Source organism: Anguilla anguilla, chromosome 9 (genome assembly GCF_013347855.1).
Source record: "Anguilla anguilla isolate fAngAng1 chromosome 9, fAngAng1.pri, whole genome shotgun sequence".
Classification (NCBI taxonomy): domain Eukaryota; kingdom Metazoa; phylum Chordata; class Actinopteri; order Anguilliformes; family Anguillidae; genus Anguilla; species Anguilla anguilla.
Window position 1 is genome coordinate 581,167 of NC_049209.1, and position 13,834 is coordinate 595,000.

At 45.4% G+C, this 13,834-nt stretch overlaps 2 protein-coding genes across 2 annotated transcripts in view; one reads left to right on the forward strand and one right to left on the reverse strand.

The window, feature by feature from the left end:
* Nucleotides 1-3,153: 3,153 nt before the first annotated feature.
* Nucleotides 3,154-8,962, forward strand: LOC118236705 (V-set and immunoglobulin domain-containing protein 1-like). The gene is made up of 7 exons (XM_035435275.1): nucleotides 3,154-3,259; nucleotides 4,233-4,393; nucleotides 5,710-5,917; nucleotides 6,835-6,990; nucleotides 7,304-7,420; nucleotides 7,561-7,705; nucleotides 8,649-8,962. Exons 1-7 carry the CDS (start codon nucleotides 3,214-3,216, stop codon nucleotides 8,815-8,817), a joined length of 1,002 nt encoding a protein of 333 aa, XP_035291166.1. The 5' UTR covers nucleotides 3,154-3,213; the 3' UTR covers nucleotides 8,818-8,962.
* Nucleotides 8,963-10,555: 1,593 nt separating this feature from the next.
* gpr34l (G protein-coupled receptor 34 like) overlaps nucleotides 10,556-13,834 on the reverse strand; it is a 3,936-nt gene continuing 657 nt past the window's right edge. The window contains exon 2 of the mRNA XM_035432201.1: nucleotides 10,556-13,463. Within this exon, the coding sequence (XP_035288092.1) occupies nucleotides 12,405-13,391 (987 nt within the window). The 5' untranslated portion in view covers nucleotides 13,392-13,463 and the 3' untranslated portion in view covers nucleotides 10,556-12,404. The remainder of the gene's footprint in view (nucleotides 13,464-13,834) is intronic.

The following is a 13,834-nucleotide window of genomic DNA, read 5'->3' on the forward strand; positions in this document are numbered from 1 at the left end:
TTGTAAAGTAGGCCAAGTCTGTACTTCACCCTCCTGGTGTTTTTCAGGCTAGTGTCAATCATAGCGGCAGTTTTGTCTTTCTGAGCGTGTGCTCAGTTTCCCTACATCTACCGTCTTTTATTTCTGGTGTTACGCTTTTATTTGTTGCTTCGTACAGCTCTGTGACCATATTTCTGCCGATCGCACATAAGCAAGATGTAGTGGAACATACCTATCTGTAGAAGTTAGCTTGTGTGATGTTTCAGCACACACAGTGGGGCAGTGATCTGACATTACTCTTACAGACAGTTGGTGGTTTGTGTGGGTTGGGGTGTTGGTGGTTTGTGTGTGATGGGGTGTTGGTGGTTTTGGAGGTGTTGGTGGTTTGTGTGTGATGGGGTGTTGGTGGTTTTGTGGGTGTTGATGGTTTGTGTGTAATGGGGTGTGGGTGGTTTTGGGGGTGTTATTTTGTGTGCTATCTGGAGATAATATCTTTGTTTTGCCAATGTTTATAACTGTTACCTTCGGCCCAAGCTTCTCGTTCATTGCTTTTGTTTATTCTTATTTACTTGCCATATAGCATCACAGAGAAATCCACTCATTCTAAAATAATGAAATAATCCACATCACCTTTTTGATTTATTTTCTTTTCGGTATCATAATTTATGTTGTGGCAGTAGAGTTGTATTGTTGCGATTATGGAGCTGGGCCACAATCGATTTTCCAAATATATATATATATCCAGCCATGAACATAGACATTGCGTTAAATATTGACATTGCCCACGATAATGTTGTCTGTCAAACAGCTAATAATATAATTAATGTTTCCTCTATTTGTATTTATTCTGGTTTGAAGTTTGAATTTTGGCTTAACGAAGAAGCCAATAACGTCCACAGCTGAGACACAGTCATAGGAAAGTTACTGCACTATAAACGTGGGTGTATTAAAGCTTTAAATGGATGGGGTTAAATATTCAGCACATACATGCCATGAATATATTTATTTGGAAACATCCTTTTTGGCTCACGGTGCTCAGTATGCTCTGCTATTTGAGCTGTGATTGGAAAGGCTGTCCTTTGTTTTCATGTCGGTTTCCTGTAGGAGGTTTGTGTGAAAAACAGATCAGTCTGGATGCTGTGACTCACTCGCTCGCTGGCTGTATTCAGCCCTCCCTTCCGCATGTTTACTCACTGTGATGATGAGCAGTTTCACTGCAGCTCTTTATTTTGTCATGAAGAGCTGATGGGCTCTCCTGAAAGCTATCGACTGATCATGCAACTGCAAACATTCATTAATTCATCCGTAACATGTTCATTCATATCAGCACTTCTTACTCATTCAGAGCCATTCATGCTGCCATTTACTCTGTCTGCTTCACACTCACTTACTATTGCAATAATAGCAATATGTTAACAGATCAGGTAAATGACAGCCTGTGATAATCCAATCTAGTTTTCTCTGAGTTAAGCGTTCATGTCATAGTGGTGTTTTTTCCAGGTAACTGGGTTGTCTACAGTTTACTCTAAGAGTCCTTCAGCCAGCCATGGGGTCTTATCTGAGCATTTCCTTAAATGCAGGTCACTGTACAGCACAGGTGTAGATTAATAGCTCTTACCTGAGCATTTCCCCAAACACAGGTAACTAATACAGCACAGGTGTAGATTAATAGCTCTTACCTGAGCGTTTCCCCAAACACAGGTAACTGAAGCAGCACAGGTGTAGATTAATAGCTCTTACCTGAGCATTTCCCCAAACACAGGTAACTAATACAGCACAGGTGTAGATTAATAGCTCTTACCTGAGCATTTCCCCAAATGCAGGTAACTAATACAGCACAGGTGTAGATGAATAGCTCTTACCTGAGCATTTCCCCAAACACAGGTAACTGAAGCAGCACAGGTGTAGATTGTACCGCTCTTCCTGGGGCGCTGGCTGTTCTGTTTGCAGCTCCCAGTCATGCATGATTAACGCTCATCGATGTCTTTCACTGCCCCGCAGCTGTTCTGCATCACCCTTTGAGTTTAAGGCATGCAGCTATATGCCTCATGCACTGTCTCAGAAAATAAATAAATAACTTCTGTCCCCCAGCAAGGGGGTGTTTCCCACTTCTAACACCATATGTGACAAAGCTGGGCATTCATTTTCCTCACAGAGTGATTTTATAAACATCCATGGTAGGGAGGGTTTGTCAGTTTAAATACACAAAGGGAAACTGCATGTTTTTCACAGAAGGAACCTCAACCCTGCTTCTTACAAAATGGCCTCCCTTCTGCTCCTCACACACCTGCTTTTAACATGTTAGTAATAATCACCAGCAGGTGTGCAGCTGGCCTTAATCAGTCACAGATACTGAGACTATTAGTAGTTAAAGGGACACTGCACTTATAACGATGTGTTAAACAGGAGATGTTCCCTTATGGCGTGTTAAAACATTTCAGTCAGCAAACAAAATGTCCTGGACTATACTTATAGTGATGTGTTAAGCAGAAGACCTGATCTCATGGCATTTAAAACATTTTAATCATTCAGAGTGAAGAAGCTTTCATCCTCACACACAGCACAGTAAAGCTGGTGTTAAATGAGCATAAATGGGGATTCAAATGCTTCTTGCATTTAGTAGGGCTGTTTGACAGCAACCACTGTTTCACTGTATATAATGCTTGATGCTAGATTTTTAATGAATTGTTTGCCTCACACTACAAATAAATTACTTATTATTACTATTATTATTATTATTTGTAGTAGTAGTAGTAGAAGTAATTTTCGTTCTTATATTGGGCATAAACATAAGACCTAAGTTTTAAGCCAGACAGTTAAACTGAGCTGTATTGTGTGGGTGAGACTGACCCTGTAAGTGATGCAGGCCTTTCTGCTGATGTTCTGCTTTGAGTGGCGGCTCTTCCTCTGGCTGAGGATCCATGGCTGGTCAGTGGTTGGAATTCAAATAAAAACATTTTTGAAAAGTAAAAAGCCAAAGTGGTCACACCCAGCTTATCTGATTTAGCGAACAAACAGGTGCGAGCCCATATGCACAGGGACAAAGCCAGGCTGTGCCGGGCACCGCGCGATAATGGGCTAGGGAAATAAATGTCACAGTTTATGTGGGCGTCGCCCGCCCGCTGGGGTTTCGGTTGATAAGCGATACGAGGAGACAAATCTGAGTCTACCACTCAACACTCTGGACCAAGCAGCAACAAGAGACGGCCAAATTTTCCAGAGAAGTGATTAAAAATGTTGTCTTCACAGCTGAGCTTGGCAATGCTGTTCTGCTTCATGGGTAAGTCTCTCTGTATGGGCATGGATTGGTGAAGGAGATTTACCATAAGCAACTTGGCTCTCCCTACTGGGAGTTAAACCTGTTTAAAACCATTGTTAGTTTTTTCAAAATCACTGTTGAAAAGCATTTAGATAAATAATAATTTAACTTTAATATTATCAAATTCAGATTAGATGCAGTGCAGGATTCCACTGGAAAAAAAATATTCCTCTCCAGAGGAGATCAGCTCGAATGCAAAGCAATTAGGACGTAGTTTTCTGTGACAGATTTAAGGCTGCATTCCTGGCTTCAAAGACTTACAGTAATTCAGGATTCAGGCAGGTCTGCCAGAAAAGAGTTTTGAATCTGGTTTGATCAGATCAGCGCAGTAAGAAAGGCCAGCAGACAGGGTGCATTGGGAGAAATGTGTGGACTGTGTGGTTCAGATATGAGGACCTGGCTGGGCTGAGACTCCAGTTCTAACATCATGTTTCTAATTCTTGTGTATGCTATTGGTTTTTTTTTTAATGACTAAATTTTATACATAAAAATGTCATATGCTGGGCTGTTGTGTGGCGCATTCGGTTAAGGTTCATTTGGTTTTTGTGGGTGTAGCCGTATATGGCTGATCTTTTGTATGGCCTTGGTTTATTTTCTGAGGATGGTCTTTTTATTGGAAAGTTTGAAAATGAATGGTCCTCCTCTGACTCCGCTCTGTGTGAGCTCAGCTGTGGTCTGCGGAGTGAGAAGAAGCAACTGGGGACCCCATGTGTGTCAGAGCAGAACCGTCGATGTCTGCACTCTGCCGAATCGGCAGTGGGGTTCTCACACGAACACACCCACAGCTGCAGATAACTGGGCATTTCAAATCAGGGTGGGAATTGGATGTGTTCAGCCCTACATTGGGTGCCAAATTTATAAATTAAAAAATAATAAATAATTTTTTTTTTTTTACGTCATATGCCAAATCAGTTTTTTTGTTTGTTTTCTTTAGGGTGTGCTAATTCAATCACGGTCCAGACGCCCCAGAAAGCTGTGAATGTGACCAGCGGGGGGAGCGTGTTTCTGGGGTGCACCTTTTCCACATCGCAGCCCACCACCAACCTGAACATCCAGTGGTCTTACAATCCCAAATCCAGCATGGTGCCACAGCAGGTGGGTGTCGTACGGCCGTCCTGGGCCCCTGCAACGTCTGCTTCAGTCTCCCTCTTATGTCACAGACATCAGAATCCAGGCCTGGGGGTCACAGTGCCTGCAGGTTTAACTCCAGGCCTGGGGGTCACAGTGTCATCAGGTTTAACTCCAGTCCTGGGGGTCACAGTGCCTGCAGGTTTAACTCCAGGCCTGGGGGTCACAGTGTCTTCAGGTTTAACTCCAGTCCTGGGGGTCACAGTGCCTGCAGGTTTAACTCTAGTCTTGTGGGGGCTGCAGTGTCTTCTGGGTAATGGTGTGCTTCAGCATCAGTAATTCTTTTAAAATGTTGATTGGCTAAAGAGTCCACACATTTCATTCCCAAGGCCTAAATTGGAATTGGAATTGAAAGGAAATTAAAATGTCCTTAATTGAAAGAAAAGAGCAAATACCTGCAGACACTGGCCCTCCAGTACTGGAGTTAAACCTGCGGGCCCTCCAGTACTGGAGTTAAACCTGCAGGCCCTCCAGTACTGGAGTTTGACCACCCTACTCGACGTGCCCCTCTCCCACACACACACACACGCACACTACACAGCGCGATGGTAATGATATGTACAGCACTCTCTCGTCATGATCTCCAGTAAGACAAGGCAAACTGTGTACCCTGGGCTTCATTACCGTAAGCTTAGTGTGTGATCAGCTAAAATGAGTCAGATGAAAATAAACAGTGCTGCCGTGGGGCTGAGCATAACGCTGCTGGCCTCTACTCAAGCACTGCATGTAGACAGGAAATCAGTTTATTGATACCCTTGATCAATAACCCATCAGGGGATGCGGTATCAGGTCTGTGGTCTGAGACGGCCACAGCAGCTTCCCCTGCCATGACCAGCATTGTTATTACGCTGCTTCCCTCTAGCAGCCCTTCTTTGGTATTTAGTTTCAATTGTTTGCAAATGTGGACTGTGTACTTCACCCAAACGCTTCCCCAACATGGCAGCAATTACCAGGCGGTACAAATGAACCAGCTCTTCTGCATCGTTTGCCCTGTGCATGACATTACCCATCCTTTTGAAGGATCAAGTGCAACTTTAATTCCTCACCTGAGCGGTTGTTACGGGAGTTAAATGTTCAGCAAATCTGCAGTACTACATGTGTACCCCTGGACGTCTGTAAAAAAACCCCAACAAATACACCCACTTAGTCCTGATATGAACAGACAAGGTGTGCAGAGAAGCGAAGAGGATCGAGCCTTTCAGCTGTGAAAGGACTGTTTTGCTGTTCCGTTCTGTTATGGATACATCATTGGCTTTTTTTAAAATAAAACTTTTCCATTTCAGATTTACTACTACATTTCAGGAAAGGCTGTTATCCAAGCGGATTTTGCGGGTAGAATAACGGAACCCGCGTTCCCAAACATCACGAAAAACGCTTCCATAGTCATCAGCGGCATGAAGCCCTCGGACTCCGGGGTCTACAGCTGTGTGGTGCACAACTTCCCCGATGCCGAGGGACAAACGGAGGGAAACATCAACGTCAACGTTCTCGGTAAAACCCACCTGTGTGCGCCTCCGCGTTCAGCTCCACGAGTGTAAAACCCACCTGTGTGCGCCTCCGCGTTCAGCTCCACGAGTGTAAAACCCACCTGTGTGCGACTCCGCGTTCAGCTCCACGAGTGTAAAACCCACCTGTGTGCGCCTCCGCGTTCAGCTCCATGAGTGTAAACAGAACATACAGAGCTGCATTACAGCAGGTCATACCCGAGCTTTGCCAGAGTCTATTCTCATCCATCAGTCTTACCGCTTTTGAGAACATGTAAACAACCCAGCTTATTACACGCGCTTGAGAAAGGAATCCTTTACTGCAACATTGTGAGCCCGCAGAAATCCCCAGGAAATCAAGAAACCATTTTTAGTTAATCTGTTTATTCTGTCACTGAATGGAATTCCATGATTCTGCTGCTTAATTGTCATCAGGACCATCTTTAAGATGCGTCCTTTCCTCTTCATGCAACTAGACTTAATACACACAATAATGTGCCGTTCTGTAACTGCTTGCCATGGACTCTAAAGATGGTAAAATGACTGATGGTAAATCTAGTAAATAAGCAGACACAATAGTAAAGCTAGTAAAACACTTCTCTCAGACTCGCAAGGTGCTGATCAGATTAAGGCGCATGCAGTGTAATTCTGGTCAGATCTTCTTCAGTAAACGTTCCTGGCGTTACCACCAGCACTGTATTTCATTAGACATTAGACGCCATTACAGTGCATTTGGGTCTTATCTAAAATGGCCTCCCTCCTTTCACGCACATTCAGCTTGTGCTCTGACACAGCCGAGCCAGCCAGGCAGTGTTTGCTCTCGTGGGTTAAAAACAGCTTCTCTGCCGTTCTGCTGGCGCGAAAGGGACAGAGGGTGTGTGTGAGGCAAAGGTGTGAATGTTTTGTTTGCTCTCGTTCCTGAAGAGAAGCCATCCAACCCCTTCTGCGCTGTTCACGGCACGGTGGAGTCGGGTCACCTGGTCACCCTCACCTGTCACACGGAGCGGGGAAACCCCACCCCCACCTACACCTGGACCAAGCTCAACCAGGGCAAGGCTCGGAGCGTGCTGGGGAGGACAGGTGAGTCAGCTCTGACTCAAGCCCTAATCTCAGTATAATTCAGGTGAGTCTGACTCGATCCCTAATCTCAGTATGATTTAGGTGAGTCTGACTCGATCCCTAATCTCAGTATGATTCAGTTGAGTCTGACTCGAGCCCTATCTCAGCATGGTTCATGTGAGTCTGACTCAAGCCCTAATCTCATGGTTCAGTCATGGTCACATGGATGATGGGTTGGGCAGCTCTCATTGGCTAGCTCCTGATTTCTGTCATACTGGTGAATTGTGAAGCTCTAGCTGTTAGATTTACTTGTGTGTTTTGATTGCAACTTCAGATTTTCACACGGGAGTCTTGTACATCGGAAACCTGTCTCAGTTTGAGTTTGGCGAGTATCAGTGCAACGCGTCTAACGTTGTGGGATTTTCCACCTGCTCCATTAAGCTCGTGGAAGGTAAGAACAGCAAACTGCCCCCCACCCCTTCACCTATCTGAGTTTAAGTGCATTATGTCAGTGTAAGATGACTAATTTCAGGAACTCATTTATTGTGTATTTTACGGTGTTTATATTCACTCACGTGTGTTTATTAACAGAGCTGGGGGACGGGGCGATTGCTGGGGCTGTGATTGGTTCCCTGCTGGGGGCCGGCCTGGTGGTGTTCCTGGTCTGGTTCATCTCACATAAACTGAAGAAAAGCAAATATAAGGCAGCGAAAGCAGCAGCAGCCACTGAGATGCAGTGAGTGCTCTACTGTGCGGGAGGGGACTTCCTGTCCAGCGGAGTTTAATGACAGTTATCAAAGTTACTTTCTTAACCCATCAGCGGTAAAACCACAGAGTAAAACTACAGAGTAAAACTACAGATTAAAAACACAGAGTAAAACCACAGAGTAAATCTACAGAGTAAAACCACAGAGTAAAAAGTGGACTGTGAGCTGAGTCTCTGTGACTGGACTGTGAGCTGAGTCTCTGTGAGTGGACTGTGAGATGAGTCTCTGTGAGTGGACTGTGAGCTGAGTCTCTGTGACTGGACTGTGAGCTGAGTCTCTGTGAGTGGACTGTGAGCTGAATCTCTGTGAGTGGACTGTGAGCTGAGTCTCTGTGAGTGGACTGTGAGATGAGTCTCTGTGAGTGGACTGTGAGATGAGTCTCTGTGAGTGGACTGTGAGCTGAGTCTCTGTGAGTGGACTGTGAGATGAGTCTCAGTGAGTGGACTGTGAGCTGAGTCTCTGTGAGTGGACTGTGAGATGAGTCTCAGTGAGTAGACTGTGAGCTGAGTCTCTGTGATTGGACTGTGAGCTGAGTCTCTGTGAGTGGACTGTGAGATGAGTCTCAGTGAGTAGGCTGTGAGCTGAGTCTCTGTGATTGGACTGTGAGATGAGTCTCTGTGAGTGGACTGTGAGCTGAGTCTCTGTGACTGGACTGTGAGCTGAGTCTCTGTGAGTGGACTGTGAGCTGAGTCTCTGTGAGTGGACTGTGAGATGAGTCTCAGTGAGTAGGCTGTGAGCTGAGTCTCTGTGATTGGACTGTGAGATGAGTCTCTGTGAGTGGACTGTGAGCTGAGTCTCTGTGACTGGACTGTGAGCTGAGTCTCTGTGAGTGGACTGTGAGCTGAGTCTCTGTGAGTGGACTGTGAGCTGAGTCTTCTGCTTTAGCCCTGAATGTGTTTCTCTCCCGGACAGAGCCAGGCCAGCCAGCGGCGACTCACTGAAGTACGCGAGCCTCCCCACCAGAGACAGCGCTGCCCAGGCCTCAACCAAAGCCGTGTCCCCCCCTCAGGACCCCCCAGCCCCAGACCAGGAAGGGGAGGAGGAGGAAGAGCAAGAGAGGGAGGGGCCGGCGCACGCGTAAAGGGTCAGGTGCTAACAGACAGGACATGCTGTGTTCTGTCAGCACTGGAACCAACCCAAACCCAAACCCAAACCACACGCCTGTCAGCAGTGCCAACCCAAACCAAAACCCAAACCACACGCCTGTCAGCAGTGCCAACCCAAACCCAAACCACACGCCTGTCAGCAGTGCCAACCCAAACCCAAACCCAAACCACACGCCTGTCAGCAGTGCCAACCCAAACCCAAACTACACGCCTGTCAGCAGTGCCAACCCAAACCCAAACCACACGCCTGTCAGCAGTGCCAACCCAAACCCAAACCCAAACCACACGCCTGTCAGCAGTGCCAACCCAAACCCAAACCCAAACCACACGCCTGTCAGCAGTGCCAACCCAAACCCAAACCCAAACCACACGCCTGTCAGCAGTGCCAACGCTGACACGTCCCATTCCACTGGAATGCACACTCTTTATTTCTGATCTGTTTTTTCAGGGTGTGTTTGTAGTTTTTGATTATTATTAAGTATTACAATGAAACACCTTGTCACATTTTATGTTGTATCAAGTGTGAAATGCATTTTGAAACTCAATCAAAAGCGAATAAGAGGAAGTGTAGTAATCATTTTGAAGTCATGTTGATGTAAAGATTTTTTACTGCTTGTGGATTTTTAAAAGTTGTTCATAATGGAAATTCATGTAAAAAGAGACAATGACTACAACTGTGACTCGTTTTATAAACATCTTGCTAAGGCATCTTTCCATTTTCATTTTAATATTTGGCGGATGATGTGTTTGATATTCATTGTACAAAAAGTAAACAACCAATGAGCATGTTCCTTGTGTAATCTTTATCTTCAGTAATCCTAAAAGAATACTGTTACCCTTTGTGAGAAAAATAAATTTTTTTAGTGAGATTACGGCTTCCCTGCATCCTTACAGTCCTTACATGTACCCCCCCCCCCCCCCCCCCTTCTGTATTGGTAATTAACAATTCTAGCCAGGGACATGATCACGATGTGGACACATTCTTTTTTTAACATTAACGTCCTTAACCACAAGGATGTTGTTTGTGCGCACAGATCATAAGCATAATGTTTTTTCAACGCAAAGCCGACAGCTGCAGCAGCTCTTCCCTTTGATCTGGACGGAGATCGCGTCCGCCATGACGTGCGGCTGCTCTGCAGGGACTGAGCGGCCATGTTGTGAGAGTAAAGGTAATGTCCGCTGCAGAGGCGCCGGAACATCTCTTCCATCCCGAAAGTGAGCGTTCCTCATCGGGACCGGAGTGGGGAAGACAGAGGGGCTGAGGGGCTGAGGGAGGAAGACGAGGAGCGTCTACAAGATGAAGAAGCCGCGCCTGATACCTTCAGGAATGATGCAGCCTTTGAAGTGTCTGAGATTTCAGCCAATCAGGAGCCCGGGGGGGCGCGCGGTCCGTCGGCCCGGCGCTTTGAAACGCGTCCCGTTTGTTTCCCACCGCGGGCCGGGGCTGCGAATCTCTCTAACGGGAAAGAGCCGCTTTCTCCTGAATAACTACGAAGCGGCTTTTACACGGGAGGATCACTTACACAGGGAAACGCTGCCCCCCTCCCCACATCCACCCACCCCCCACCACCCCACCCCCCTCCCAAAAACATTCTGCAAAATCTCTCTCCTGATCAAATCGCAAGATGGTGTTCCTCAGAGCCAAAATGAATGCTTAACAGGGATCAGCTCCACCAAGCTGCCTGGGATTAATAATTATCCAGGAAACTGCAGTCCCTGCATTCTATACATGTTTATTTCCCAGCAAGTAAACAAGTAAACACAATTTCTTCAAGAAACATATATGTTTGCCATTTACGGTTCTGTCTGAATGGAAACTGAAACCAAAACATTTTAAAAACTGAAAATGTAAGTAAATATGTTTGATATTCACATTGTGGCTCACAAAACAGACCGTATCATATGTAGACTATGTAATTTACTATATCAGACACTGTTTGAATTTGGAATTATTTGCCCAAAATGGAAAAGCATGTTACATCATTACTTGGTGGGTGTCTTCCTGACAAATGTTACTTGTTAAATGATTAATCATTTCAATAATCTGTCACAATTAATCTGTAAAATTATTTTGGATAAAATTAGGCCACCAACAGGAGGTGCTAACACTTCAAATTCACAAGAGGAAATTATATAAAACCATGTTTCCTGTGAGGTTTTTACAATCAGAGAGAACACTTTGAAACTTCCTCCTAAGAACATTTTGTTTTATTATTCTTTTTTTTTTTTTAAATGAGAAATGCTGTAACAAAAGCACCAATCAAACTGATCACTGATGCATTACATTACATCTGCCAAATGCCTGTAATGTAATGTAATGTAATGTTATGTAATTACATCTATCACCATTAATATTTTTTTTTTTCTTTTTGATGACATCCATTTCAGCCATCTAAACCATTACAGCTCACAAGAACATTAGAAGATACAAGGATTTACAGTACCTCAGCAAATAAATACAGATTAAATATCAGCTTCTATTCACCATAGGTGGCATATTCATAAATACTAACAACTGACAGAACAAAATGTTTCCAGCCCTTCCAGACCACGGCATATTCTAGTTTGTTTATGCCGTGGTCTGGAAGGGCTGGAAACATTTTTAAGTAAAAGTGCGAAGCACAGCATGAAAAACTCTGTGTATGCTCGCCAATTAAGCTTCCACAAACATCAGTTCCTCAACCTTATTTTACTTTAACATGTGGTCTGCTACAAATATAGAGCTGCCCATCATTTGCTAGCAATAAAGGACAGCACAAAACCTAGAGCTTCTGAACAGATAATTAATACATGTAGAATAATGCTTGTAGCCGCTTGTATGTTTCATGGCCTTTTCACGTTGGAAATCCTGTACGTATGCAGGGTTTCTGTGGGGTTTCTGCAGGGTTTGTCTCCCCACGCATGACGCTGGATGTTCGGATGGCTGAAGGTTAGGGTTAGGGTTAGAGTTAGGGTTAGGGGAGTTAGGGTTAGGGGCGATAGGGTGAGGTTACATACTTTGGGGCAGTCCTTCACAGTGCATCATTTTTAAAGGTCAACTTTTCTCACCGCTCATTTTTCTCAGTGATGACATTTTGATTCTTTGGCATAGAAAGTGAGTAATATACTCTTACAAAAAAAACAACCATGTTCTCACTGGGTAAAACTCTATAGACAGCCCAGTAAAAACCAAATTCAAACAAAACACATTTCTTAAATAAGTTTAGAGTAACTCAAAATATGTCAAAAAATAATTTTAACACTAATTTTACATGAAATGCTTTACAGCAGGGCTGGCCAACCCTGTTACTGAAGATCTACCGACCGGCAGGTTTTCACTCCAATGCCAACAAAGCACACCTCATTCGACAACTAGAGATCATGTGGAGCTGCAAATTAATAGAATCAAGTGTGCCAAATTAGGGTTAAAATGAAACACTGTATATCTCCAGGAACAGGGTTGGGCAGCCCTGCTTTACAGTGAACACACAAAAGCAGAACAGTGATCATGTCGGAAGTCTTGTTTTAACATTCATGGCACATCTTTGGCCTTTCATGAAGCCAAAGGCTGGAGTCACAGCCCTCACATCTCCGTGACCGACTTCGCTACGCTGCTTCGCCTCTGGTTCATGTCGTACATCTTCTTAAACTTGCCTTGGACGACGCAGATGATGGTTTTCCGGAAGGTCCTGGACAGGAAGAAGTATATGATGGGGTCCAGGCAGCTGTTGAACGTAGAGAGACAGAGCCCAAGCTCATTGAGGAAGTGCAGCGTCTGTTTGGTGTCCAGTTCCTGGTTCTCGTCCATCTGGGACAGCACGTAGGGGAAGCGGACCGCGTGGTAGGGCATGAAGCACACAGTGAAGACGACCGGCACCACGAAGGTCTTGAGGATGAGCCGTCTCTTCCTATGTCGAGCCTGCTCGTCAGTCCCCAGAGACAGGGACCACAGCTTCACGCTGATCTGGCCGTAGAAGCACAGGAAGCAGAGGGAGAGAACGAAGAACAGCACCACCGTCAGGAGGTTGACCACTCCCCCGAACAGGCTCTTGTGGTGGAAGTGGAAGCAGATCTTTTCGCAGGGATCAGAGCCCTTTTTCCCCAAGAGGAAGGGGATCACCCCAACGGCCAGCCCCGCCCAAACAGCGTAGGACACCCTGCGGCTCCACTCCACACGCTGGATCCGGAACACCCAGACAGGCTTGACGATCTTCAGGTAGCGGTCCAGGCTGATCAGGCTGAGGAAGAGGATGCTGGCGTACATGTTGATGTAGAAGAAGAGGCCGACGACTCTGCAGAGGTGGAAGGGCCCGGGCTGGTTGTGGTAGGAGATGCGCAGGGGCAGGCAGAGGGCCAGCAGCAGGTCGGCCACGGCCATGTGCCGCATGTACACGGCGAGGGACGAGTCCGTCCGGCCCCGCTGGAAGAAGACTGACGCCGCCACGGCGTTGCTCAGCAGCCCGACGATGAAGATGATGGAGTAGCAGGCAGGAAGCACCGGCGACAGGAAGCTGTCCTGGATCGCACAGCTGCTGTTGTCATGGGAACCGCTTGAGTTTCCCAGCGGCATGATCCTCAGTGTATGGCGAGCTGACACACCGAGCTCTTTCACACACAGCGCCGAGCAGAGTCACAAGCAGCCCTGGAGCCAAGATATAAACATATACCACACAAATATAACATTATGAAAGTATAGGAAAATGCACAAATATTGGTATATGACAATATAGGAAAACAGACAAATCTAACATAGGAATATGCACAAATATAGCATTATGAAAATATAGGAAATGCACTAATATAGGTTTATGAAAATATAGGAAAACACACAAATATAACATTATGAAAATATAGGAAAATGCACAAATATTGAATTATGAGAATTTCACTGTGTTGTTTTTCAGAACAAATGAACAAAAGTCCTGTATCTTTTCTTCATCACGAGAACATGACAAATAAGATGCTATCCATTATTAGCCTGGAATTTGCATTTCTGTGATTCATTATTGAGTA

Bases quoted from the DNA above. Each gene is read 5' to 3' on its own strand.
- LOC118236705 (XM_035435275.1), top strand. From the start codon at position 3,214: ATGTTGTCTTCACAGCTGAGCTTGGCAATGCTGTTCTGCTTCATGG. The intron at 6,991-7,303 runs GTGAGTCAGCTC...TTGCAACTTCAG, and splicing joins GAGCGTGCTGGGGAGGACAG to ATTTTCACACGGGAGTCTTG. The intron at 7,706-8,648 runs GTGAGTGCTCTA...TCTCCCGGACAG, and splicing joins GCAGCAGCCACTGAGATGCA to AGCCAGGCCAGCCAGCGGCG.